At 43.3% G+C, this 27,315-nt stretch overlaps 1 protein-coding gene across 7 annotated transcripts in view; it reads left to right on the top strand.

The window, feature by feature from the left end:
* LOC116331879 (microtubule-associated protein 4) overlaps positions 1-27,315 on the top strand; it is a 112,521-nt gene that overhangs the window by 67,863 nt on the left and 17,343 nt on the right. For 6 of the 7 annotated variants that reach the window (XM_039617761.1, XM_039617758.1, XM_039617759.1 and 3 more), the window contains 2 exons: positions 23,816-25,287; positions 25,955-26,212. In XM_039617761.1, the coding sequence (XP_039473695.1) occupies positions 23,816-25,287; positions 25,955-26,212 (1,730 nt within the window). Of the gene's footprint in view, positions 1-15,378; positions 16,981-23,815; positions 25,288-25,954; positions 26,213-27,315 lie in introns of those variants that run through there. The other variant, XM_039617762.1, reaches the window with a different exon arrangement.

The following is a 27,315-nucleotide window of genomic DNA, read 5'->3' as shown; positions in this document are numbered from 1 at the left end:
CAAATAAGAACCTGATTTTGGATGAAATCAAGAGGACATACAAGAGCAGAGCAGGGACAGAAACGTACCGCAGGAAGGAAAAGAATAAGAAGGCAGAGGAAGAGGAGATACCGGGGTACGGTGTAATGATTCGTGGGACTGATGAATGCAGATACGGTGCTGCGCCCATAACCTCCGTGTATTTCTGTTAAAATTATTTTGATATCTTTGAAGAATTTAATGTATTGACTAGCTGTGCCACTAACTCACATAAACCCGGTTAGCCAAGTATAACCAGCTTTCCAAGAGTCAAAAAGATATTCTGGGCTCGTATAACCTCCTGAAATGGGTCAATTCAGTTTCTCAGCGATGTAAGAGGAGCCAAAGATTAGGACCTAGTTTCAGATTCCTCTTTTCAATTTCTTTTCTCCACCACCTCCAAGCTTACCTAGAAAAAGTCGAAGCAGGCCAAAATAACTAGGAGGGACATTCAGGCCACATCACAACAACACCTTCCCTCCTCTACCACCCATACTCTCCCCTCTCTCTCAGACAGACCGAAAACACAGGTGCCTTCTGGGATAAAGGGCACAAACATACCACTGCTGTGGCTCTGTCTCCCAGCACAGACATATACAGTACACAACTGAGTCATCAAGCTATTTAAAGACAAACACTAATCCTCAAAAGGCAGATGGGCAGGCGTAACTATACTGTATCAGCAGTCTATTTTTACCACATAGTGCTTTTCGCTGTTGTTTAGCTCCATTTCGTTAGAGCGCAGGCTGTTAGATGGTAACCCAGAAGGGACATTTGTAGAGTATGGCCATATCCCGGGACCAGGGTGAACTAATGTCTTTTGACAGTTATGGGGGAAGTGTTAGGATTTGCCTCGTTGGCCCCACTGTAGGAGTCGACAGCAAACACTAAGACAAAAACGCAAGTCACTTCCAGGTTGGTTCATCAACGGATTCACAAAGAACAGATTTAAAACCCATGCAGAGATGGCTTCAGGCCACTGGGCTGTGCTTCAGATTTAATACAATTTGATATTGGCATTTTAAAAAGACACTGCACATCTACTATTCTTGTTTCTGTGACTAAACTAGACTTTTACTATTTTTATGACAAAGTCAGACATGAATGATATATTCCAATTAAAAGTCATTTGCTTTCACATAAGGCCCTTTTTAAGAATAATGCTAAACCTGCAACTTCCCTACACAAACTAACTATAGACTGATATCGCAGTAAACTTGCACAGTAAACGTAGTGGATTCCGCACGTTGCAATTTTAGTATAAAAACACACTGGTGAGGGAAGAAATACAACATGCCAGTAACTAAGTCCTGGGCTCACTGTAATGCCACATTTTAGGGAACTTGCAAATGCACTTAGTGAAAGTAAACAGTTTAGCAAGAAAACCAGATTAATGTTGATTTGAGTTCAGTCAGTCGGAGACCCAAATGCTGATCCATAAATACAGACTAGATTACATTTTCATGCAATAACATAGGCATCATTTAACATTTCAGTCACTAATAATAGATACATCCATACAGTCCATCCAACCTTTTTTGTATTTCATATATAATGATTACCGTATTTTCTGCACTATAAGGCGCACTTAAAATCCTTTAATTTTCTCAAAAATCGACAGTGCGCCTTATGTATGAATTCTGGTTGTGCTTACTGACCTCAAATCGATTTTATGTGGTGCGCGGCGCTCAGAAATCTGTCAAAAATGTTTTAGTCCGACTTTGGTGAGCTACGAAGCCGCACCGCTTGATGGATTGTGGGACCATTACGGCTACCGTAGTCAGGAGCCTCGCGGAGTAATCTGGGTCCTAAACTCCGTCAGCTTCAGGTCCCAAAGTCAAACGAACACTGCAGCATCACTGAGAGTTAAAAACTGTCTAAATTCTTTCATCTTTAATAAAATGATCAGCGTTGCTGCTTTACCAGGTGTAACAATTAAGTTTAACATCCAGGCATCCATGAAAACAGAATTTATTACATTTAACAGAGTTAGAAGTTAGCAGGAAGTTAGCTCGCTAGCTTCCACCTAAACATGATATAGCATGTTCTGACTGAGAGATTTCTGAAACATTCAAACGTACAGCTCTGCTATCACTTCCAACATAAATGAAGACAGAAAACTGCATGGCAGGATGCTGTAAATGGACCAAACTTCAGTCAGGAGAACAACTGAGATAATCCATCCACAAATACGAGGTTAGTCATTAATATACTGCAACAACACGGGAATAGAGCAGCTGCCAGAGAATTCAACATAATGAATCAATGGTACGGAAGTGAAGGAAGCAAGAAGAATGAGTTGAGTAAAGTTTGACTTATCTGACTGTTTTGTTTTGCTTAATGTGCCTTATAATCCGAAAAATATGGTACAAAATAACTTGCTTCCCTGCGCAGAGATTTATACATCCCAGAATTCAATTCAATTCAATTTTTTTTACACAGCGCCAAATCACAACAACAGTCGCCCCAAGGTGCTTTATATTGTAAGGTCAACCCTACAATAATACATAAGTAAAAAACCCAACAATCATATGACCCCTTATGAGCAAGCACTTTGGCGACAGTGGGAAGGAAAAACTCCCTTTTATGATGGTATAATTATTTCATTTCATGACCCACTTAACATTTTAAAATATTTCTTGTTCTTTGCATGTTACTAAGAAGGTCAATGTTGTTAATTTAACAAATCCTTTTTCATGGATTTTGCTTTCATCTGTGGTATCTTCCATAGTATGACATTGGAAATTACATTGGATTTGGAATATGGATGTATGCGTGTATGCGTCTGTCCATCTAGCACAACAGAAAAGTTGATAGGAATGTCTGAATTCGCTTTCCAGTGACATAAACTAAAATTAAATCGGTTCAAATTGGCTTTAAAGTTACTGAGCAGATCGTGGCCTCTGTCCATGGTGCTGAACCTCCACATAGAAGGAGCCAGCAGTCAAGCCTGTGTTCCATTACCTTCAGCCTGTCAATGCTCCATTACTCAGTGTTATAATTATCCCTTCAGATAAGAGGCACCTTTTTTTCAGAAGTTGTAATTATTTCAGAGGGGTGTGAAATGTAATCTGTGTTTGCTTTGCTCTGACAGAATAACCTTGAACTATATAGAACATATAATTAATGTCTTTTGCTCACTTCCAAAAGTTTTCCGCTTTAAAAAAGTTGACCTGATTTCCAGTTTAATAGAGCCACTTCATGCTTAGCTGGCAGAAAAGTTTTAAAAAAGAAGGTAGGCCTGTATAGTACAGTATGTTATATGTTGGTGTCCAGTTCATTCAGCTTTGCAGGTGAGGACAAATGAGTTTAATGTAGAACGCTGGGATGCATCAGAGGATGTCAGTCCACGAGTATCTATACACACAGGTCCTCTCTTTCTAAAAGTTGCATTGAGAGTTCTGTGTGTTAGCGAGTTTCAGACAGAGCGTGCTCAACAGCTGCTGAATGCAAATGAATGTAAAATAAATGTTTAAACAAAAGCATCTGAAAGCTCAAGATTCTCCTGGCAGGCAGGCAGAATTCAGAGAGACTACGAGAAAAGAAAATGACAGGAAACTGACAGATTTAAGACCGAGCATGGTCCAGAAAGACAGGACATGGACAGAGGCAAAGAGAAAGATCGACAGGAAAGCAAATAGGTAAAGAAATACGCGAGGTTTTGTCAGGAGTACGTTTATGGATGCAGAAAAGGAGATGTCCTAGAAAGAAAGGCAAATAAACAGCATGTATATAAACAGGTAAATGGGCAGATATGTAGACTAAGCCCCTGTGTGGTGTCACCCATGTCCAGCAAAAGGCAGACAAAATGCAGACGATAAACTTACCCTAGTGCAGAGGTTCCCAAAGTGTGGGGCCCGCCCCCTACTGGGGGCGCAGAGCCATTGCAGGGAGGCGCAGTATGAAAAGAAAAAAAAAAAAGAGCGCTTGGACACTGTGGACAGGTTTTTGACGGGGCTCCCACACAAACGCAAAGCAGGAGATGAAGCATCACCAAATGTGTTTCCAAACCAACTTCCTTCCAAGCCAAAGACTAGAAAATATGGTGAAGCATATCTTCCCTTTGGCTTCACCTGCACAAGTGCCGAGGTAGGTCTCCCCTGCAAAATTAGTTTCTAAATGGAGGGACAGTAACTGCGTGTGTATGTAAGCGTGTAAAACCTGAAGATAGTCAGATTAACAGTATTTTGTCTCTATCTGCCATTCTGCAATCCATCTCATGTAAACAATAACGTGGCGCACAGCGTGACGTGAAAAGAGGCACATACCTTTGACGTTGCGTGACGAACTCTGTAATCCTCGTCCACACGTAAACGCAAAAAAGGAGTTTTAAATAATCTCCGTTTTCGGTGAATCGCAACGCCGTTTACGTGTTGACGAAAAGCCCAAACGCATAGAAACAGCTGAGTTTTCAAAACTACCCGTGTAGGTGTGGACGCAGCGTAAAAGAGTTAGTAGTATATTTTATTACTACCTGTAATTTATTGCCGTTTACTTGTATTTGCTTAATTGTTTACTAAATGTTTGAGGTGTGAAATAAACCGCAATGGAGCAAAATATGGGTGTGTGTGTTTGGAGGATGTGTTTGTGCGGTGGGGGGGGCGCGAACATTTTTCTTGTAAAACAAAGGGGGGCCTGGCAAAAAAAGTTTGGGAACCACTGCCCTAGTGTAACATCATATTTCAAGAAATTCCCTGGATTTTGCATGGATTTGCTAACAAATAACCCGTTTTGTCTTTTTTGGCTCCTTAAGCAAAAAGTCTACTTGTCTTGTAGACTTTTGTGTTGTTGTGTTTTCTGTTTTGATGGGCTGGGAAGGAAATGCTTAAAAAAAAAAAAAAAAGGTGAAAACTGTGGGGATAAATTTAAAGGTTGAGGTCCAAATGATAGGCAAATATTTCAGATCCAGAGAAATCCATTATTTGTAAGGATGGAGCAGCACCAGTGCTTCTGGGAAAAAATGGTTCTTAGAAAGACCTTTTCCTGAATCGTGACCTTAACGATTTGTCTGTTCATGTAACATTTTAAACACAATAACGAGGGATTTCATATTTGACAAGTAATGAATCCAGCAAGTAGACAGGACAAGAAACAATAAGCCAGTCAGTGTGTCGTACTAACACTTTTGTTAACAGGAAAAAGGAGCAACCGTTATATTGACAGGTGCTGTCACTATAGCTAAGACTGCTGTTTGTGTTTAGATTCCTTTGCTTCACACCTAAAACTGCAGCCAAGTCAGTCTGCTTGGATCGCAACACATTTCCCTTTTGATCCAGGTGGGACATGTTTCTCTCCGGGTCATCCCTAACATAGAGGAAGCAAAGTCAAGTCAAAGAACCCTAAAAATCCTGTCAGATATCAGGCAAAGAGCGTTCAGCACAAACACTGAAGCTGTTCTGGAGGCTCATGGCTAAATACCTTTAACCTTCAGTCAAGATCACCCTACTTATGAAAACAGGATCCTTTGATTAGAAAAAGATGCAGCATTCCTGTAGCTTCTCCTGCCTTTATAAGATAACTCTTACACTGAGACGGGTGAGGAAGTGACACTGTGCACGTCCTTCAACTTCATCCAGCAACAAGTAGAATAGTCCATATCGTTTAATACAACTTGCAACTTTGTTTAAACTTTGTTAAATAGAAATGTGAAAAATAAATGGATACAAGCTTAAGTTTAGATGAAGACTTGTTAAGTCATAATGAAGCATCATGCTAATTTGCTACTTCAGTATTTTACTGACTTGATTTCCTCTCCTTGAAATGGTCACACAGACGTTTGCTAATCTAGAGTTACTTTTTAAAACTGGATTTTGAAGGATGGAGGGAATGTAAAATGTCAATGAAAGTCATCGTTTTTTTGTTTGTTTTTTGAAGATTTCATTGGCAGAAAGGTAGACATAGATAGACAGAGACACTGGCTCTGGGGGAGGGACAACAGGAAGCAAAAGAACAATGATGGGGCAGTTGCCATAAAGGTTGAGGATCAGGTATTGTTGTAGTCAAAGCACTCAGCAAAAACCAACACTGACAGGAGACTTTTTGATGGTATAGTTTTTGTCAGTTACAAAGACAAAATTATGAAATTGCCTGTTGAATTGTTCCATCCATTGCCTTATTGGACAAGTTCTCCTTTATGCTACCATTTTACCAAATTACCAATTACCAACAAGAGCCTCAGGTCGCCAGAGAACATTTGTCGTCATTTGTCTTTGGAACAAACAAACAGAAAACACAACACAGTACTTGATGTGAACTGTAAAAGCTCAGAGAAACAGTCAGAACCTTTTTCTGTATCTCAGTTATGCAGAAGAAGTAAACGGGACAGCTTTGCTCTCACAATGTGATCAAAAAACAGTTTGGTTTAGAGCATCAAGATGCACACGTTCTACATGTAGATGTGCAAAGTTCAAATTCCTGGCATTACATTAAAATGTTGAAGTCTTTCAGCTTTGACAGTTACCTGTGAAAGCTGAAGAGAGTGGGGAAATGGAGGCTGAGCTGTCAAAGGTATGAGGATAATCTTCCTACAGCCTGAAAGAGCGTGATGCTAAAGTAGCTGTTGTCTTTTTTTCACTTGCGACTGCCTGATTAGTGTCTGTCTGGCTCTGACACAGAGTAACTAATCCAGACTGGAATGCCACCTGAGGTTAAAGTAAGGCTGATTTTGACTAATGACACCAAACAGCAGAAACAGCAGCCCAGCCGTAATAAACTGTCAACTTTTGGAGCAAATCCACATTCAGTCAGTTTTCTTACTATTTAATTTGTATCATAGCTTCCAAATGTGCCATAGTTACCAGGCCTGTTAAATTTAATTTCTTATGATATCATGCTATCTAGGAATTCAGTGCCATTTAAAGCAGATTACATGATATCTGTGAAAATCAAACTATTGCTGTAGCCATTGTTTTTTCCAACTTTGGACTGAAGTATGACAGCGTTTTAGATAAATTACACTTTGGTAATTTGGTAAATATCAGCTCGTTTTTTAATAAATGAAATTTTTTTTCCCTGTGTGGTTGACAGAAAACCATTGTTTTACTGGTGTTGTGACACTGGGCACAGTTTCCACACATTTCCACAGTATGCTAGTTCCACTTGGTTTAAAGGATAGATATCCCTGTGCTAAAAACTTTGATGTGGTGTTTATGAGTAAAGGCTCGTAAAGGATTCATTAAGAATTTATGTAATTTTTGAACTGTACAAAAAACAAAGAACAGCACTAATAGGATGTTGGCGGCAAAGATGCTCAAACTTGGGTTTTGAGATCCAGCCTCCAGCTTTCTAGAAATCCAAATTCTGTCCATACATTTGCTACAGCCTCGTCATTTTAAATGCCACGAATGGTAAATGGACTGATTCTTATACGGCGCTTTTCTACTCTCACGGAGTACTCAAAGCGCTCTATACAACATGCCTCATTCACCCAATCACACCCATTCTCACAAGCACTTTATCTACACTTAGTGCTTTCTAACAACATTCATACACATTCATACTCCGATGGAAGCAAGTTGGGGTTAGTATCTTGCCCAAGGATACTTGACATGCAGACTGGAGGAGCCAGGGATCAAACCACCGACCTTCCGATCAGTAGGTGACCTGCTCTACCTCCTGAGCTACAGCCACCCGCAAATGCCGGAGATTCATTGGTTTTCAGCAGATTTTGAAAACTGGCTTCATGAGTAAATCGAGGATAAAGTGACAGACGTGGCACTCCTTATTAATAATAACAAATTTGAATGTGACATTTTCCATTTTCCTGTCACTGTGTATTCTGTGGATGTGTTCAGTCTCTCTCAGCATCGTGAATCTTCATTGAGTTTGGCTGAAATCTTAGCAGATGAGCTCAGTGCTCTGCACTGCTGTCCATCTAGGCTGAAGAGCTGCCTCGGGCTCCGTGCAGGCAGGAGGAGCAGAAAACTGCTGTTGGGTGTACTGTAGATGTCTTATGATGTCATGTGTATTAAAAGCTTATATGAATATACATATCCGAGAAAGCCAAAGGGAGTTACTGGATGTGGCTGAAACAGCCGAGGGCGTCGGATTCAGATTCATTCATTATGAATGACAATTTTAGATCAGACACTTAGAGCTGCCTCATTGGGAATTGCAGGGCCGCTGGTTATGTTGGTACTTAATAAATAGGAACTGTCTCTTATGTGCTGTTTAGGGACATTTTCAAAATTGTCCTTTTTTAAATCATTAAGTATTGAGATAAACTTTGAATAACAGAACAGGTAATTGAAGCGTACAGCCTGGTATAACATGATGGGCTAATTTTAATACAGTAATCCTTTGACAGCTTTTATTAATCATAGCTTTGCTATTATATCAGCATTTTTACCGACAATAGTTTGGTATCTCTCAGATGTTGACAGAATCGATTTTTCATGGACGTCTGTGTCAAAGTCCTTATTGGTTTCTCATGGAGCCAAAGCGATTAGTTCCAAAACAAAAACAGCTCATTTAGGCATTGAGCAAACTTCATACAGCACTGTCCTGTAGCTAATACTAATCCAGCTGTACACAAATATTCTTACTCCTTTATTATGGACAGTTTAGGAGATGATGTGTACTTACAGTGATCAGTCACAGCATTAAAACCAACATAGTGTGGTGGGCGTGGTCTGCGGTGCCGCTGCAGGGGAGGCAGGCGCACCTGAGCCGCATCCGTAATCACGCCTCGCCAGCTTAAAAGGTGAGCCAGCTCCCGTGTGTGTGGCTGTAAGCTGCAAAGCTGCAGCTGATTGTGTGTAAAATCAACTGGGTAATAATAAAAGAAGTATGCAGCAAAGCATTTATACCCTGTTTCCACCAAAACAGCCTTGATCTTTCCTGACTTTGACATAAACCCTGTGAGTGTCCCACACCAGAGATCCTTGATTAGAGTGGCATCTGTAGCATTTTAAGGTAGGGCTAGCAGCTCTACCTTTCAGATTTTCAGTCCAGTTCTTGTATAATTTGGCACATCACAGCCTTTTCTTTCTGTTCCCTTTCCTTAACAATGGCTTCTTGACAGCCACTCTTCCTCTGAGACCATTTCTGACCAGGCTTCAGTGAACAGTAGATGGAAACATTCATGGATTTTGTTCCTGTTTCTTAAGGACATACCTTTAAGATACTGTTAATCTACTGTAGTTTTTTTAAGCCTGCACACATCCTGAGGTATGCTAAGTTTTTGGCTAATAGATCTTGTTTGTGCAGAATACTACTTTAGAGTCAGCTGATTAAACTGGAACAAACTGGAACCAATTCCTCTGAAACTGATCAGCTAAAAGCACTAAACTAAAATGAGTGAAAAATCAGCAAATGTCCAAATAAACACTTTGAAGGAGCTTCAAAAAGTCTGGAGGACTATTACACTTTAAAAATTACAAAACATTTTGGCTCCTTTGGATGATTTAAAGGAATGAGGGGTGGCTCGAAACTTGCATAATCTGAGTCGATTCAGATTTTACCCAATGTCACAAATAAGTCTTCACACTGTCTGTCACAGTTCTGAGAAGAAGAAGAAACGACTATAATCCCCTTAAACAGCGAAACAAAGGAAATATTCCCATGTTTTCAGAGTAGTGGGATTTTGCCTGATGTCTGTGATTAATACCAAGACACTGACTGATCTGTTTAACCTGTAGCAACAGGCACAGAAGATTAGTGTAGTGGAGTTCCTTCCCCGTGGTTTCTAGAATATTAATAATGTCCTCCTCCTCGTGGCTTTCACTGCCGTCATCCATCCTCCCTCCATCAGCCCCTGGCTCACCACCATCACTACCAAACACTCCCCCAAACCATTTCTGCCCCAACCCCCCACTTGGCTGGAGCCAGCAGACTGATGAAGAAGCCAGTTGCTATAGAAACAAGAGTCAGTTGCTTTGGTGACTAATGTGAAGAAGGGCTACCGAGGAAACAATAGATGTTTAGTGAGAGTCTGGCTGTTGTGATGGGCTGGGAAGGAAATGCGATTGAGCTATAAATAAACTGGACTAAAGACTGTGTCTCCTTGCATCATCACCGACGCCCTGCTGAGATTATTCTCCTCCTCCTCATTATCTGTGATCATCATTCCATTATTTTACTGCAGTCTCTCAGAGGTGAATTAGCTTACAGAAAAATCCTGGCATATTCAGGTGACTTGAATCCTGCTAATTTCAGACCACAGCTCATGACTAACTTGCACAAAAATCCATATGTAAAAAAAAAAAAAAAAACAAGGCTTTTTGTTCGGAAGTGAACTATATTGTCAAAAGTGTTAGCTCATCTGCCTTCTAATGCTAAATAACTTGAGTGACGGTCCATTCCCAACCAACCTTGTTTTGAAGAAAAAGGGTGTTTATGTGAAATTTTGACCATTTGAGAGAACAGATGCTGATGTTGGACGATGTCAGCGACCTTTGCACAATTCAATTCAATTTTATTTATACAGCGCCAAATCACAGCAACAGTCGCCTCGAGGTGCTTTATATTGTAAGGTAGACCCAACAATGATACACACAGAGAAAAACCCAACAATCACATGACCCCCTATGAGCAAGCACTTTGGCGACAGTGGGAAGGAAAAACTCCCTTTTAACAGGAAGAAACCTCCGGCAGAACCAGGCTCAGGGAGGGGCGGGGCCATCGGCTGCGACCGATCGGGGAGCACTGTGCACCTCAGCATCTGCTGACCCCAGTCTGTGATTTTTATCTGGCCTAGCGCTTCGTGGCAGAGTGGCTGTTGTTCCCAGTCACTTCCACTTTGTTATAATGCAACTAACAATTGACTGTGGAATATTTACTAGTGAGGAAATTTCATGACTGGACTTGTTGCACACCTGGCATCCTATCAAGGTACCACGCTTGGATTCACTGAGAGCCGCCCATTCATTCACAAATGTTGGTAGAAGCAGTCTGCATATGTAGGTGTAACACATGAATTCAATGATTAAGATGGATAATACAGTATCTGCAACAAGGGCAATACAGTGTATCATCCACCATCCTGCCTGCTCATGTGTCTTTTTGGTAATCACTCCTTAAAGAGTAACTCCATAGTTCTGCCAATGACGCTAAGGGAGCAGACGTGGCATTAAAATGACAAGAAGAGCTTCCAGGCGAAGTGTCGGCCTTTAAGGAATTAGGAGGGAAAACGTGCCGATATATAATATGACAGTCTTACACCAAAGAAGATATTGCAAGGTTGCTTTAGCTGACTGAAGACATCATATGTTACTGGACAAGTGTTAAACGTGGAAAAACAGATATGTTCAGTGATACTTTGGCCACTTACAATGTAACTTGTACGACCTTTCTCTCTGTCACGTTTCTGTTGTTTAGGTTTGAAACCTGTTTCTACAAAAAAGTTCCATCACTTTTTATCCAGCTTTTAATTTCCTGGTACATCCACAGTGGACCAGCCTGTGTTAATGTCAGTGATCATCAGATACTGCTACAACACGAAGAACTTCCAACACTGGACGTCTAAACACCTGCTGGAGTAGCTATATATTTAGGTTATTAGGTTATTATATTAAGGTAGCTATATTTTAGGTTGCCACTGGTTACCAGGCTTCTAGTCCTCTATATGGCCCGAGGGGACAAACGTAAGAGTTGTGCAAGGAGGCAGAACTCAAAATGAGTGACAAAAGTGCAGAATGACAGAAACAATATCCTGTCTTGACATCATACCTTCTGCATGCATAACTTACTGCTGCGTCTTCAGGTGCAGCTTTGTTACGAAACTGGATTGATCCTGTTGGTCATTTTTATTTTTGCATGTTTTCCAAACCTGAGTGAGTGACAGGAGAAAAACAATTAAATAACGCCCACATGCCGTCTGGCTTGCTGCTGGTATATTTATTAAATTAGAATGTTTGGATCACCCAGTTTTTATTATGTTTTCACTAAAAATGTGAGAAGTTTCACCTTTTAACCTGCTTAAGGCCACATCAGCTAAGCTTCTAGCAACACGGCTATGAGGCTGAAGGCAGTCCAGTGTGTTGAATGGGTTGACAAATTTGTGGCGCAGATCCAAGACTGGTACCATAGTTACAGCTAAAGGACTGTAAGGTACATTGGGATGTTTGCATGTACGTATATGCAGAAAATCTTAAATTGGTGTTTTATTGATCAATCACAGCTGTTTTCTGTCACTTTTAGTCTGCATCAGTAAAGCCATTCAAACATGCCACTGAGCTGTTTTCCTGGCCACAGCCTTTGTCCTGTCTGTATGCCATCCTAGCGGCCTGCACGGGTTATTAGGCACAGCCTCTCTGTCACCCAGTGGGATTATATAACACTGTATAGTGAGTGTGTCTGCGTATCTTTGTCAGCCAACCAGTCAGACAGGGTGAGGTCATCAGTTTGTTGGTGTGTGTGTGTGTCGTTGTCCCCATGGGACTCTGGCATCAGTTTTGTACTTCAAGAGGCAAGCAGGCAGGGAGAGAAGAATTTTGCCAAAAGCAAACATGACACATGTGATGCACAGAGGCAGTGACAGTCCATCAGCCTCGAGCAAGTCTGCCTACCTGCCAAGCACGTCTACCTGCCTGTCTGTCTGTCCACACCTGCCTGCCCGTCTTATTTTCCAGGTGCGATGTGGAAAAGGCGACAGAGGCGCCGACTGTGGCGACGGTGCATTCAGAGGCAGGTTAGGAGACGCAGCAGGCTGTGTCTGATGTCACCGTAATGCGACGGAGGTCGTTGGCATTCTGGTGGAGACGTGCTTTCTCGGTGTGGTGGCAGGCTGCCTCTTAATGGTGTCCAAACACGTAGTCGTCAGGAGGAGCCGTTTGAAGTTAATTGACGGGTAGACCGAAGGAAGGAGGCAAATTCGAATCACTTGTGATCCCATTAACCACATAATGTGTCAGACATACGCTAGACAAACAGGGCGGGAGAGGGACTGCAGTTGCAAGGCATTCTGGTATCTTTTTATTATTGAGCGATCCCCTGAAGTGACCAGAAGTCACAATGAATTGATTTCTAGCCCTGGGTAGACTCATGCATGATGTAATCTCCTAAGCAATGAAAGGATATGTCAGTCATTGCAGTATTCAACCATATTTATGCATTTGGCGATGAAACAAATAAAAATCACGTGTCATAAACGATGTATTTTAACTAAAACTGCTAACTAACATGGAAGGTGCAGCTCAACGCTGCCCAGACTCCTCTAAACTCTGGTTTTTCCTAGTTTTGTCTGTGTGCTGCTGGAGTGCAGCTCTGTGTTTCCTCTGCTTTTGTGCTGTTAAGGTTTTCATTGAAGGAGAAAGGTCTGCATACCTCTCTGTTCCACATGCCAGCTTGGCATCAATCCTTTTTCCAGTGGGAAAACACGGAGTGAAAACAAAGCTCTCATTCATTTACTGTTTTATGAAGCAACGCTTCCTCTGGCTATGGAACTATTTGCAGTTGTGCTTTTGTTTAGTAAACCATTGCAGCTCCATCATTTCACTTAATCCTCTCTATTGTTGTGAGACCCACTTGAAGTTGAATGTTCAGAGATGATGCTGAGTAGCTAATCGTTAAAGTCACGTTATTTTAGATGCACTGACCTCCCAGTAACACACGGAAGACTGCATTGTTGTACCATTCATTAAGCTAACAGGCAGCTGGTCACACAACTGAGGCAGAGGTGGTTCTTCCTGGTTGGTCAGTGGTAAATGCACGGGTTCTTTTCTGCTCTATCTGAGCGCTTTGCTCAGTATCCATTCTACGTTTCCTTTTCTTCTGTGTTGTTTTCCTTCACTTTTCCAATTCTGATTCCCTTTTCCTGCTCTTGTCTGTCTGCATACTCCTCATCTTCAGCCCTGCCACCTCGCCCTGTCCCCGTGTGCCTGTCTGCTTGTTATAAATCATGGTTTCCTGCTGACACTCAGCCTTCAGTCCAAACCGACAGCCGCGGGAACGACTGTAACCGCCGGCTGTTTTGACTGGCACTGGACACGCACACACACATATATCAAACTAAAACCATCACACTCTCCCTCCAGTCCACCGTTACTTTTGCACCACATTGTGACCTTTACCTCAGATTATCTGTTTACGCACGATAAACTTTATTGTTTTGTCAGACGATGCTAAATAAAGGCTTGTTACCAAAAAAGGACTAGAGACAAAAACACTGAAGGGACCAAGCAAGCATCATCTTTGTCACCTGCTGTCATGTTTTAATCCGCTCTCTATGAAACTGTGGGACATATTTCAGATGGACCTATTTATCTAGCACAGCCCTGATTCTTCTGTAGCCGAGGACAGATTTGTGCTATTTTGGATTTACTTGACATTTTGCTGTGTGAAGGTGTCACTGTACTGTAAAGTAAAACTGTCCATTTGTTCAGCCCCAACGGCCCCAGTAACACTGTGCCACTTTTAGTGGAAATTGCAGTTTTTGTGCGATGATGATGATGATGATGAAGCGAAATGGAGCTGAAGGTGTTTGCGTGCAAGAAGCCGACGCTTACAGGCTCGACTCTGTTTGTGCACTTTAGCCTGAAAGTGTGTAACTGTATTTGCATGGCATGTCTGTCTTTAATGACTCTCACATCTGCCGTGGCAGAAAGCTTACACAGAAGAATTCACTTTCTGTGGAAATGTGTGTAAAAGCATCTTTTTGACGTGTGTGTGTGTGTGTGTGTGTGTGTGTGTGTGTGTGTGTGTGTGTGTGTGTGTGTGTGTGAGTGATAGAAGTGGCCTCTTCATCTCTCCGTCCTAACTTCATTTCTCCTCTTCTTTCCTTTCACACTGAGCTCAGAGTTGTTGCGATATGCTAGCACTTATTTCACGCACACACATGCTTGGATAGCTTCCTGCACACATTCTCACATGTTTTTGTTCCTTTAGCTTTCAGAGCTTCTGTTGTCACCGTCTTACAACTTTCTAATTTTATCCCCCTGCAGCTCTTCAAGAGCCGTGTGCTTGTTTGTTACCAGGAGGGTTTCACGGCTCTGCCACAGGGACTGAAAAATAGACCCCACACTTTACATGGATGCTATCTGCTGAGACACATGAGGGGATTTGAGCAGGTCATACAGATGGACACTAATTAATGGCAGTGCTCTAGAGAAGTGTGTGTGTGTGTGTGTGTGTGTGTGTACACGTTGTACTTTTTGCCAAGAGACAGAATAACACAGAGGGGTCTAGGGGGAAAAAAAGAGTGAAAAAGAAAACTAGATGGGAGGGGGCTTACTCACTCCACCACAGTGGGCGGGTTCCAGGAGCTGGCTATAGCCAATTGACTTTCACAACTGGGTCACATGACTGCTCCAATAATGAGTGCTCCAGAGAGAGAGAGAGGGAGCAGGGGAGAGAGTTGCACATCCAGTTCAGCCTCAGTGTGTGTTTGACTTCAGTGTGGAGACACACAGACACACACCTGGAGTTGCAGAGCGCAAAACGGCAACAGCACAAGAAACAAAGGAAAGAGAGCGAGACAGGCAGGGTGGTAGAGATTACCTCTTTGACACCTGAGACAGCTGCAGGCTTGGAAACAAAGAAAGGGGAGAGAATAGAGAGACAGCATGTCTTCTCTCTCTGATCAGCAGCCTGGCTCTCCTTTCTCAGAGTACAGTGAGCTGTGCAAGGTGCCGTCCCTGTCGCCCAGCGTGCCAGCTCAGAGCTGGGATTGGCAGCACCCCACAGCCAAGGACACGGGTACCCCAAGGGGCTTGGTGGTAGGCGACAGACCTTTGGCTTCAGCCGGACTCACAGATGAAGACAAGCTGTGCTTCTTTGAGCAGCCAGACCGAGGTGGCATGGACGCAGAGCTGAAGGTGCCGGTCAGAGTTGGGGGCATCTCTGGAAGCACTTCGATGGGCAATGCTTCCCTGGGAAGTGCAGGGGACAGCCCAGACAGCCCTCTTTCCTCCTCGCCATCCCCCTCTCCAGCCTCCCCAGGAAGACTGCCCTCTGCCATGGGATCTGGTGGCAGTGGCAGGGTCCCTCTACCACCAGTTCCTGGATCTCCAGCCAGGTGTATGGAGCTGCCATCACCTACTAGTGCAGTGCCTCCCCACTCAGTAGGAGCCTCATTGACAGAGGCTTCTCCAGTAGATGGAGACTCTCCATCCGAACACTGGAACAGCTCATGTTTTGCCGAATCAAGCACAAAAGTTGCCATGCCCCAGGTGGCCCCCAACTACTGCGTCATAGGAGTAGTCAGTGACAACCACTTGGAGAGGGCGGATGAGAATGTGGCTGGAGCCGGTGTAGCCTCGGGAGCTCAACAGTTATCAAAGGGCTCGTCGGTGGACAACAGTGAGGAGGAGATGGAAGAAGAGGAGGAGGAGTTGGAGCCCTGTTTTATGGGGCGAGCTGAGCAGCAGAGGAAGGCCATGAGGCGAGCAATGTCTGAATGCTCCCACCTGTCAGTACCCACCAGTCTAGAGCTCCCTGATAAATACCCCTGTGGCGACGAGCCAGGGCTGGACCAGGTGGCGTCACCTTTAAGTGGTCTTCGTCGCTCACAACACTCCATGAAACGCTCGCTAACTGTTGCCGAAGATCAGCCCCCTACCCCTCCCCCCACGCTCTCAGCAGCTGGTGCCACACATATCGACCTACGGCAATCCCCACCCGAACCCCGCCTCTGCCTCTCCCCATTTCCTCCTTTGAGGGATGGCAGCGCTGGCTTCCCACTCTCTCCATTAGAGGCCCCAGCGGAGGGTTTTGGGATGGAGAAAGAGGCAGGGGGCATTGTGCTTCCAGTGCCCCTCAGTCCCAAGGGGTTCAGCAGCTTGAATACTGGATCCGCTGAAGCTCTAAGCTCACACAGGGATGAGGAAGCTGCTAATTCTAACAAGACTGTAGAGTTTGATGGGAATAAAGAGGATGCTCATCTGAACACTGGTGCAGATTTAGCCTTTAGAGTTGGAAACATATCAACAAAGGCACAGGACATTGATGACGATGATGACCTGGACACTGGTGTCTATAGCAGCCTCTGCCTGAACTCCAGCACTAACCCCTTCATGACAGTGGATGGTAGGTGGACACCAGTCTTGTCTTTTAATACTATTTTTAAAAGACCAGTGGCAGATCTGTCAAATGAGGGAACTTCTGTTCAACTGGTGCTATGTTAATTTAGTGTCATGAATGTAAACTTCTATATAGCTAGATAGGTTTCTTGGCTTTTTGTTCATTGTTGTCATTTTCAGTTAGAATGCAAAGAGGTGAAGTATGCATGGCTGGAGAATGCAGCAGCTGAGATGGAGAGTAGAGGTTGCTGGATGCAGTATTTAAGCGTAAAACAAGCAAGAAAATTAGCAGGTTGAGATGTTGATTAAGTTGTCTTCTGTCAGACTGCCGTAAATCAGACAGCATGGCTTCCTTGAATGTTACTGTAATAGAAGGATCTGAGCTCGCGAATGGCTCCGGGGGAAGCTGCCGAGCCAGACAAAAAGGAAGAGTGCCAGACGGGAAAGAGATGGGGAGCAAAAAAAGAGAATGAAAAGCTGAGAAAAGTCGACAGCAGTGGGAGCAGCGACCCCTCACACCCCACATGGGCTAATTAAAATTCCACGATGGTAGTATCTGTCTGGTTGTGTTGGTCAAGCACACTGTGCGTATTTTAGCTACAATTTTTGTGTGTGGAGTGAGTGAAGGAAACAAATGAGCGTGTCAGTGCTTGAAACAACAGGTATGGCGCAAAGCACTGACACTCCCCCGTCTGACTATCTGTACGTGTAAGTGAATGTGTCTGCTCGTGCTAATGCAGCACAATGAGCTTGCAGGGAGAGGTTGTGTAGCAGCGTTCCCTCCAGCTGACACTTGGATTCGGGGTCAGGATAGCACAGCTTGTTAAAACTGATGGTTGTTGTGTCTTTGTCCAGACTCATTTCCTCTCGTTCCCTGTGCTTCCATCACGTTCTCCATCTCGTTCTAGCGCTTTCTCCTCTGTTCCTGTTTCTTTGAATGCTCATTAGATTCCCGGTGAAGGCCGGCACAGCCAAGATGGCTGAAAGCGGGTCATGGTCATGTCGAAAGATGACCGTCACCAAAACGGGGTCACAAACTGGGAAACTTGGACCACCAGGGTGCTTTATAACAAGTCTCTCCTTTGCTTGGTCTCTGTTTCATACTTATCTATTTCTGTTTGTCTCTGGCTTCTTCTTCTGCTCTCTGCTGCTGCTGGGCCATAGTTTTCCTTTTTTCTGCCCTCTGCTACAGAACAGAGAGTGGCAGAGGCTTCCAGCCAGGCCAGTGGAGTATTAAAAGGGCCAGTAATCTTTATTTTTCTGCACCCCCTGAAGTCCAGAGTCATTTAGCTAAAGGCTGTGTGTTGCATGCATCTGCTTGTTTTGGTTTACCCAGGTCATGGAGATATCTAAACTTAGAAAAATTGTTTTATTTTCAAAGATTCTTTTTTCTTCTTCTCTCTATTGTGTTAGCCGCAAATCTGCATTGAGCTGCAGCTTGGTCATAGCTCCATCTCTCTGGAGGGGTCGTCGGGGTGACGATGAGCAGATTTGATGAAAGGGGGTTGGGTGGAAAAGGGAAGGGGAAACAGGCAACAAGGCAAAATGCATGGTGACAGTGATACAAATGAGTGAGTACATGCTGTGATGAAGAATAGGAAGTGAAGGATTTAGACAGTAAGGTCTGGGATGCAAGGATGGGGAAGATGTATAGAATATGAAGATGGGAAGGAATTTGAAGAGAAGAAAGATTTATTTTTTGATCCGCTTGTGGCAGAAATATGGCCCCAAGCATCGAGCAAATGGTTCCATGGAGTCTCCAGTGCAACTCGATCCAATCATTTTAAAAGCATGGCGCTAAAAGCATTTACAGGAAAAGCACGTGTTTGATAACACAGACTCAGACCCCTCCCCCAGAGATCAGATAGTGCAGCTTTTATTATGTCGTTTTTATTAGTAGTTGTTATTATTGTTGCTGCTTTTGGACAACCTCAGAAGCTTACTGTCCAAAGAAACTGAGCTCAGTCTTACAGCATCTCAGTTTGGAAAATCAATCATGCAGTTCAAAATACATAACTACAGTTTTAACTTGAACCCATTAGTGGTGCTGAAGTGCTGGAGGTGCAAACATGGCCACATTTATAAAGGATTTTCTGTAAGTACATTATACGGTTGCATTGAACATATTACAATTCAATTCAGTTTTATTTACACAGCGCCAAATCACAACTACAGTCACCTCAAGGCGCTTTATATTGTAAGTTAGACCCTACAGTAATACATACTGAGAAAAACCCAACAATCAAATGACCCCCTATGAGCAAGCACTTTGGCGACAGTGGGAAGGAAAAACTCCCTTTTAACAGGAAGAAACCTCCGGCAGAACCAGGCTCAGGGAGGGGCGGGGCCATCTGCTGCCACCGGTTGGGGTGCAGTTGTTACATAATGATTTTCACATTTAGTAATACCGTCGTGACTGTAGTGTTGTTGCCACCATGTGGTTTTTGTTTAGCTTTGTTTCTTTGCTTATTTTACCCGTGCGTTTGAATGTCAGTGACCTCGACCTCAAAGTTGCGCAATAACTGAAGAAGGAAGTAATCTAGGATTTTCAAATTAAGGGGTAGCACATTTATTTTTAAATGAGGCAATAGTGACAATATTTAGACCAGAGGGTGGAGTGCTAAATTCTTTATTAGCATTAGCATTGACTCCACTATTCACAGGTGGTGGTTAGAGAAGCTGCAGTTTTTCCTCTTCCATGTCATAGGTGCATATACAAGCAAACTTTTGTATGCCATAAGAAATGATTTCAAACAGGTCCTTGACTGACAGGATGTGAGAGCAACCTCATTTATGCCAACAGTAAACCTATGCTAATGTAACACAGCGGTAAGCCTGTAAGGAGTTAAAGCCAAGTGCACACAGTGTTCGTTGATTATGTAGTGTTACCCTGGACTCTAGTGAGGCCCAAATGTTGCAGGGTAAGTGCAGTAAGTCTGTTTTCTGTGCTGTTACAACTCCACAGCGTGTTTTCTACCAAAAGGCCAAACACAACAGTAAAACCATTGTTGACGATCTCTCAGCCACAGAGCTTGTGCTGAGTAGTGATGTGGAGCAAGGAGTTTAATGAGGTGGCATCAGAAAGAGCTGATTTACATAATCCACTTGAGGAGCAAAAGGAAGGCTTTACACATTAATCCTGAATCGTTTATTAATGGCTGAAGCTTCGGTTGAGCGATTCACTCGATATAGATTGATTACGGAACTTAGTGTAAAATCGAAAGCGTCTTATCTTTAACTTCTGAAGGTAAGAAACCTTCATGAACCTTCATGAACCGTGCATGTTAGGGCAGTATCTCGCCAAAGTCCAAAGAGCCCGGTGGAAATTTTCCCAGTCAGGCAATTTGTGCATAAAAATGCCATGCAGATAAATCCCCGTTATTGCTTTACACATGACAGACGTTTCTGTTTTTACTCTGCTTTTTGAAATTCAGACACCGACTTGTTTTAAGAGACTGGAGTGGGCATATTTTATCATAGTAATAAGGCCAGAGGAAAAAGGTTTGAGTCGAGTCAGTTCCTTTCAGGAGAGTCTAAGCTTAACGGCCCTTAATGAGCTATAAGTGTTATCATTATGTTAATGAAACCTTCAGATAAATTGGCTCACTGCACCCAGATGCTCATTGTTCTGTTGTCCCAAGCCGTGTGTTATACAAGAGTAAAAAGGAACTGCGGGGCATCCTGGTGCCTCTGCAGCTCTGCTAATGTCGCAGGTTGTAGCAAGTAGGGGCCGTGCAACGTAGGAAAACACACATGACAGTGTTATTACTCACTGTTCTACTGCAGGAGCTGAGCCTGATACACAGTGCAACGTCCTTGCCACACAGCACAGGTCTGTGAAACCGAAACAAGCACAGCAGTTAAAGGAGCCAAAATGGCCGCCCCGTGACCGTTGTTTGTTTGTTTTTTGTTTTGGTTTGTTTTTCCTCGTTTTTCAGGTCAGTTCAGTTTTATAGAGCTAAATCACAACAACAGTCTGCTAGAGCAGAGAAAAGAACGAGACCCACTACTAATGCTGTACACTGAAACACTACGACGATGCTTTTCTGTCTACACCCTGTCAACACTTCAGTCATCTGTATCCAGCAGTGTTCTGTCTGCTGTGTTGAGAACAGTGAAATAGTGACTAACTATGGCACAATCAGCAGAAATAAGCAAATGAAATCGACTGAGGCCTTCTGTGGGAGAGACTCACACAGTGGGCTGTGAGAGAGTGGGCTGGGCGTCACCTCCTGCTGGCTGATTAAATGAAGCCATTTTCACCACAGCTGTGAGACGTATCAGATTTCTGCTCTAATTAGGGGCTCGGGTTGATCTCCTGAGCCGCTCGTTGTTTGCTGTATAGAAAATCAAGACTTGGGTTTGTTCTTCTCTTGTTATCATAGGTCGGCTTTCAGTTGTGTATAATCACCTCTTTATGTTCACTGGCTCTGCTGTCTGTAGTCCCAGGCCCTGAATCGTTGCGCGTCATGTGACCTTTCTCTGTCAGTCTGTTCACCCCAAAGCTGAACACCCTGTGTTTGTTGAGTGTACTATGTGTCCTTAATTTAAGTCCATATTTCGGGGTTTCCCCCTTTTTTGAGGAGACTATTTTGCTTTTCCAGCACCAAAACTCTTTCCTGGACTCTACTAGATTACATCGACTAGCTTTGCATGATTCCCAGTTTAATATATTCCTTATGTTTCCTTTGCTGGGTGTTAGTGGAGCCTCGTTTCATCCCGTCTGAAACAAGCTCCTCCCCCTGTAAGCCCATAGTCTCTGTAGGCCAACCCTCTGCTGCTTGGCTGTCCCATAAAATCACACTGGTGACCTAACTCTGTGCTTAGATCACCAACTCCTGTTCTAGTTCTAGTCAGAGATAGGCACAGATCAGGCCTAGTCCCACCACACCCAGGTCTCTACATGCTGACAAATGAGCTACTTATGGCTCCTGAATAATCAAGATGACTCATTATCTCCCCATTAGCCTAAATGATGTGACATTTCTTCATGAATTGCCTGTTAAACACAAGCGTGCTCCGTCTGACAACCATCTGTGGCTGAAATTCAGTAACAATGCCACATACAATGGTTTCAGTGTAATACATGACTGCTGCTCTTTATGCTGCTCATGGATGACTGTGGCCTGTTAGGATTAATGCGTTTACATGAGAAAACACTCATATTTTATATCAAGCTTCATTCCTTTCTGGTGAAATATTGTTTAATGGAGTGAAGTCTGCACAGGAAGCATTGCTTCTGTCCTCCACAGGAGGTTGGAGGGCAGGACTGAATCCGTTATGTCATGTTCATTTCATAAACTTGGACATGAAGGGATCCAGCTCCTTAGCTGGGACACAGAGTGAGCAGCTCTGATGGGATTCAGTTCACCCCACTGCTGGGTCATCATCACTGGAGGTCAAATGATGCACGTTTCATTTTAGTGAGTCAGCGTGAGGGAAAGCAACATCTCCAGATCTGCAGTCTGCTCAGAAATATCCACGTTCACAAGTTCAGTTTGAAATTTTTCACTTCATGAGTTTTCCTGTTGCCTTTAAATTTTGACTGGTGTTATTTTTGTCTGTTTAACGCTTAAACAAAAATAAAATATCAAACAAACAGACCTAAGATTTTGTTTTTTAACCAAACTTAAAAAAGAAATCTGTCTTTACAACAAAAACAAACAAAAAACTTCAGTTTATGAAGCTTTTTAAAAGGTTTATTTGCTGGTGGTGGACTGTAAACGACTGGCACAACAGATGGAAAGGTGTAAAACTGGAAATTCTGCACATATTAGCTTTTTGAAAAAGTCACTTCACAATGAAAACTCCCTTTATAGGTGAATCCAATGCAGACATAATTGGGCAAGATGGCAAAAACTTATTGTTTCCTGCAGGAAACAGGGAGGACGGCCTCGCTACAAGGCCAAAAAAGCAAAGTAAGCTGGAAAATAGCGCCGATCCAAAAACGAACATTAAAACTATTATAAGACAGGTGGAAGGTGATACGAGGGAAACGCAGGACAGGTTGGATAAGTTGACAAAATGAGAGTCGGGGAGCACAGAGCAGAGTAACAGATGAGACAATCACAGGGGCAGGAAAAGAGCAAAGACAGGAAGTGAAACAGAAGAGCCACAATTAAAAGTTACTGCCAAAATAAAACAGGAAGTCACTATAACCCATGAAACACACATAAACAAACAGGAGGATACAGACAGGGAAGCTGATCTTCCAACAGAAAAACAAAGTACAGAGTGCTTCAAAAACAAATCCTAAACCCGGGAATGAGTTTGTGTTTTTACTACTCGGTGAAGTCGATGTGTTTTTAAAATGGTTTCAGACGCATGTTTGCTTCTGTGATGAACTCTTTTCATGTTTTGTTCATAAACACAGTAACTTCCTCACCAGTGAACCTAAAAGCTGGAGTTCAGTTATTATTTTCACTTGTGTAAGCGACTCTCACTTCCCTCAGAGCTTGTGTCGTGGAATCAAATCACATTGTCTTCTTTTTGTGCTCACTTCCAGTTTGTCCACTAACAGTAAACCAGCACTAAAGTTATAAACAGATTTTTTTGTTCTACAGTATTTACTGCGATCTCTGTGTCGGTGTGGCTGCAGGATTCAATGAGAAGCTGCAGCTTTAAACCAACAGCAGAGATGTTTGCTGGTTCACTTTATACACTGTGGACAGATATGCTGCTTACATGAGCCTGAAGTCTGTGCTGAATTCCTGGTTTCTGGAAGTTCTGAGCCGGAGTTTGTTCTTGTGGGACTGCGTAACTGTTTGGGCTGTTTGAATGAACTCTGCTTAGATATTATTGACTGTCATTTTATTTAAAACAGTTTTCTTTTTTCTTTTCAGTAAAATCAGACATGACAGAGAAGACAGAAAAGAAGGAGGAGAAGGTGGAGGACAGTGTGAAGAAGGTGGACCTGTTTGAGCCTGTGGATAAAGTCGAGCAGAAGAGTGTGAAGGTTGAGTTCACGAGCAGTGAGAGTCCGGTTAAGGTGGAGAAAGAGGTAGAAAAAGACAAAATGAAGGAGGCAGAGAAACAGGAGGAGAAGGTGGATGAAAATCAAAAGGAGGGAGAAAAACAGGCAGAAAAGGTGGATGAAAAGCATAAAGAGACAGAAAAACAGGCAGAAAAGGTGGATGAAAAGCATAAAGAGACAGAAAAACAGGCAGAAAAGGTGGATGAAAAGCATAAAGAGACAGAAAAACAGGCAGAAAAGGTGGATGAAAAGCATAAAGAGACAGAAAAACAGGCAGAAAAGGTGGATGAAAAGCATAAAGAGACAGAAAAACAGGCAGAAAAGGTGGATGAAAAGCATAAAGAGACAGAAAAACAGGCAGAAAAGGTGGATGAAAAGCATAAAGAGACAGAAAAACAGGCAGAAAAGGTGGATGAAAATCAAAAGGAGGGAGAAAAACAGGCAGAAAAGGTGGATGAAAAGCATAAAGAGACAGAAAAACAGGCAGAAAAGGTGGATGAAAAGCATGAAGAGACAGAAAAACAGGCAGAAAAGGTGGATGAAAAGCATGAAGAGACAGAAAAACAGGCAGAAAAGGTGGATGAAAAGCATGAAGAGACAGAAAAACAGGCAGAAAAGGTGGATGAAAAGCATAAAGAGACAGAAAAGGAGATGGAAACAGAGAAAGTGCAGCCTGTGCAACAAAAGCCTGAGAAAGAGGATAAAGTGAAAGCAGAAGAATTCTCAGACAAATCAGAGATAAATAAAGTAGAGAAGACAGAGAAAGAAGAAAAAGTGAAGGTTACAGAAAAGCTGGAGGCTGAAGTCGAGAAAGCAGAGAATGTGGACAAAATTGCACAAAATGACAAGTCCAGAGTGTCCAAAGTGGAGGACAAAGCAGACAACAAGACCACAGAGAAGAGCGAGATCACAGAAATGAAGGATGGCAAAGAGCAGCACATCAACAAAGTGGAAAAGACCCCAGAGCAACAGCCGACATCCATCAAGCTCGAGACCAGCTGTGACGAGACGCAGAAGAAGGCCGACACGGAGACAAAGGCCACAGCGGAGCTGGAAGACGCCGAGACAGAAAAGGCTGACGCAGACGAGGCCAAGAAGACGGAGAAAGACGATGAGGCGGCGAAGCCGTCTGAGAAGCCGCTGGAAAAAACAACACAGGAGGACGAAAAGGAAGAGAAGCCGGACAAAACCCAGGAAGACAAAAAGACGGTTGAGAAGAAAGATGAAAAGAAGGACAAGGCCGCAAAAGCAGACGGCGACAAGGCGAAGAAACCTACAAAACCTTCAGCTAATGGAAGCATTTCAACACCAAGCAAAGACCTGGCAGACAGGAAGACCAAGGTAGGAGTTAATGGAAGGTATCAGAGTGAAATGTTACTCCTGACATATGCTTAGGATCCTCATTCTGAAAAAAACAGTGTTTTAGTATCACTGCTGTTTTACAGTATTAAACATCAGCGAGGGTAGCCAACGCCCGACTCAGGCTGTAATTTAAAATGTAATACTTACATGTTGGCACAGTAGAGTAATGGGCTAACGAGTCGAAATGATAGCAGTGTACAATTTCATGGTAGTTTGCCAAAAAACACAAGACTTGCCCATCTTACATCATAAATCATCCAAACTCCTAATAAATATCAGCCTGAATACAAATGGTTACACAGACACGATGGCTGAAAGCATTCCAGCCATGCAGCGTGGAAGAGGAGGACAGCCACAGAGCATGCATGCTGCCTCAGCCTCTGCCCCGGTTGTGTTTGTGTTTACTGCCTTGCAGCGACAGAGTAAATGCTAAGTATTGGTGGTTTTTCTTTTCTGTGTGTTTTTTGTTTTTTTGCTCTCAATTTTTGTGATTTTGTGATGTAATTGGTGCTTGTGCTGCTTGACCCTGCTGCCGTTACCATCCATTTTTGTTAATTTTATCCATTTTCCTTGGTTTACCTCCTTATTTTGCCCTTCTATCCATCCATCATCCATCCATCTCCTGCGTGTTGGTCCTGCATCGCAGCCTGCTGCCGGGGCAACCAAACCAAGCGCAGCTGCCAAAACGCGTCCGAGCACTGCAGGTGCCGGTGGTCCGGCTCCAGGCCTGACTAAGCGTCCCGTATCCTCTGTCACCACCTCCACCCCCCACACTACAGACAAAAAAACAACCACAACTAAAGCACCTTCCACAGCAGCTGCAGGGTCTAAGCGGCCCTCCACCACTTCTGCCAGCCGCCCCATGTCATCCTCCACCAGCACGACACGTGAGCTTAAACCCAAGGTAAGTTTAAGCTAACAGGAAGCGGTCAGGGGCAGCAGCCTGCTCAGTTACACAGAGCTGCACGATTGACGTCATCACAATGAATCCTCCCCAACACTTTAAAACTAAACCTGTCTTATGTTTTGAAGTCATTTTATTCAACTGTATCAGGGGTCGGCAACCTGCGGCGTTAGTCCTTATACTGCGGCTCCGCGTGGTTTGGGAAAATAAATTAGAAGTATTTAGCTGAAGTGTATTTTATTTATGTTCTTTTTTAACTTGTAGTTCTATATTGGAAGATTGTTGTGATTTTGAAATATAAAAATAAAATTATATTCTATTATTTTTTCATCGCTCAAAACAAGAGTCACACTGGCGGAAGCCGGTGTACCCGCCGAAACGCCATGAATTTATCAAGACTTTCAACCCCAGGTAGGCCAGTTATGGATCTTCGGATCCACATTATGTCAGCAGCTGTTCTCCACCGTGAACTATGTTAAAAACAAACACCGCTCCCGCCTCACAGATGACAGCTTACAGTCCTGCGTGAAGACGAAAGCCCCGATTTGCAGACGCTGTGCGCAGAGGTTCGGGACCAGAAGTCTCATTGTAAACATATCACGGCAGACCCGACGATGTTTGCATGAACACGCTTTTCAGCATCTCTTTATTGACCACTTTTCACACACGGTTGCTGTACGCATACAGCCGGCTGTAGCTTTGCAGCTCACAGCCCGACATATACCAACAACAGCAGAGAGAGCACAGACGTAAAGGCGGCGAGGCGTGATTGCGGGTGCCACTCAGGTGCGTCCGCCTCCCCTGCAGCGGCGCTGCAGACCACGCCCCGCCACACGCATTAACCAGGTAAAATAGATATTTAGGGCTGAATTTTGCAATTTTTTAGAAGTCAGGTCAAGGCTCCAAAATCCCAAAGGCGATATAAGGGAGGCGGCTCACAGCAGTTTTTGTTTGCTACATGGATCATTTTAGTTCAGCTGGCTGTCTTTCCTTTTGTTATATTTCTTTAAGAGTTCAAAATGTGTTAATTACATAAATAAAATGTAATTTTCTCTGTAGCACTTCATGGATTTCATAAGCAGCACACCTTAGTTGTTCACACA

Source organism: Oreochromis aureus, linkage group 9 (assembly GCF_013358895.1).
Source record: "Oreochromis aureus strain Israel breed Guangdong linkage group 9, ZZ_aureus, whole genome shotgun sequence".
NCBI classification, from domain to species: Eukaryota; Metazoa; Chordata; class Actinopteri; order Cichliformes; family Cichlidae; genus Oreochromis; species Oreochromis aureus.
The sequence above is the reverse complement of the archived record's forward strand: the minus strand, read 5'-3'. Positions and strand labels throughout refer to the sequence as shown.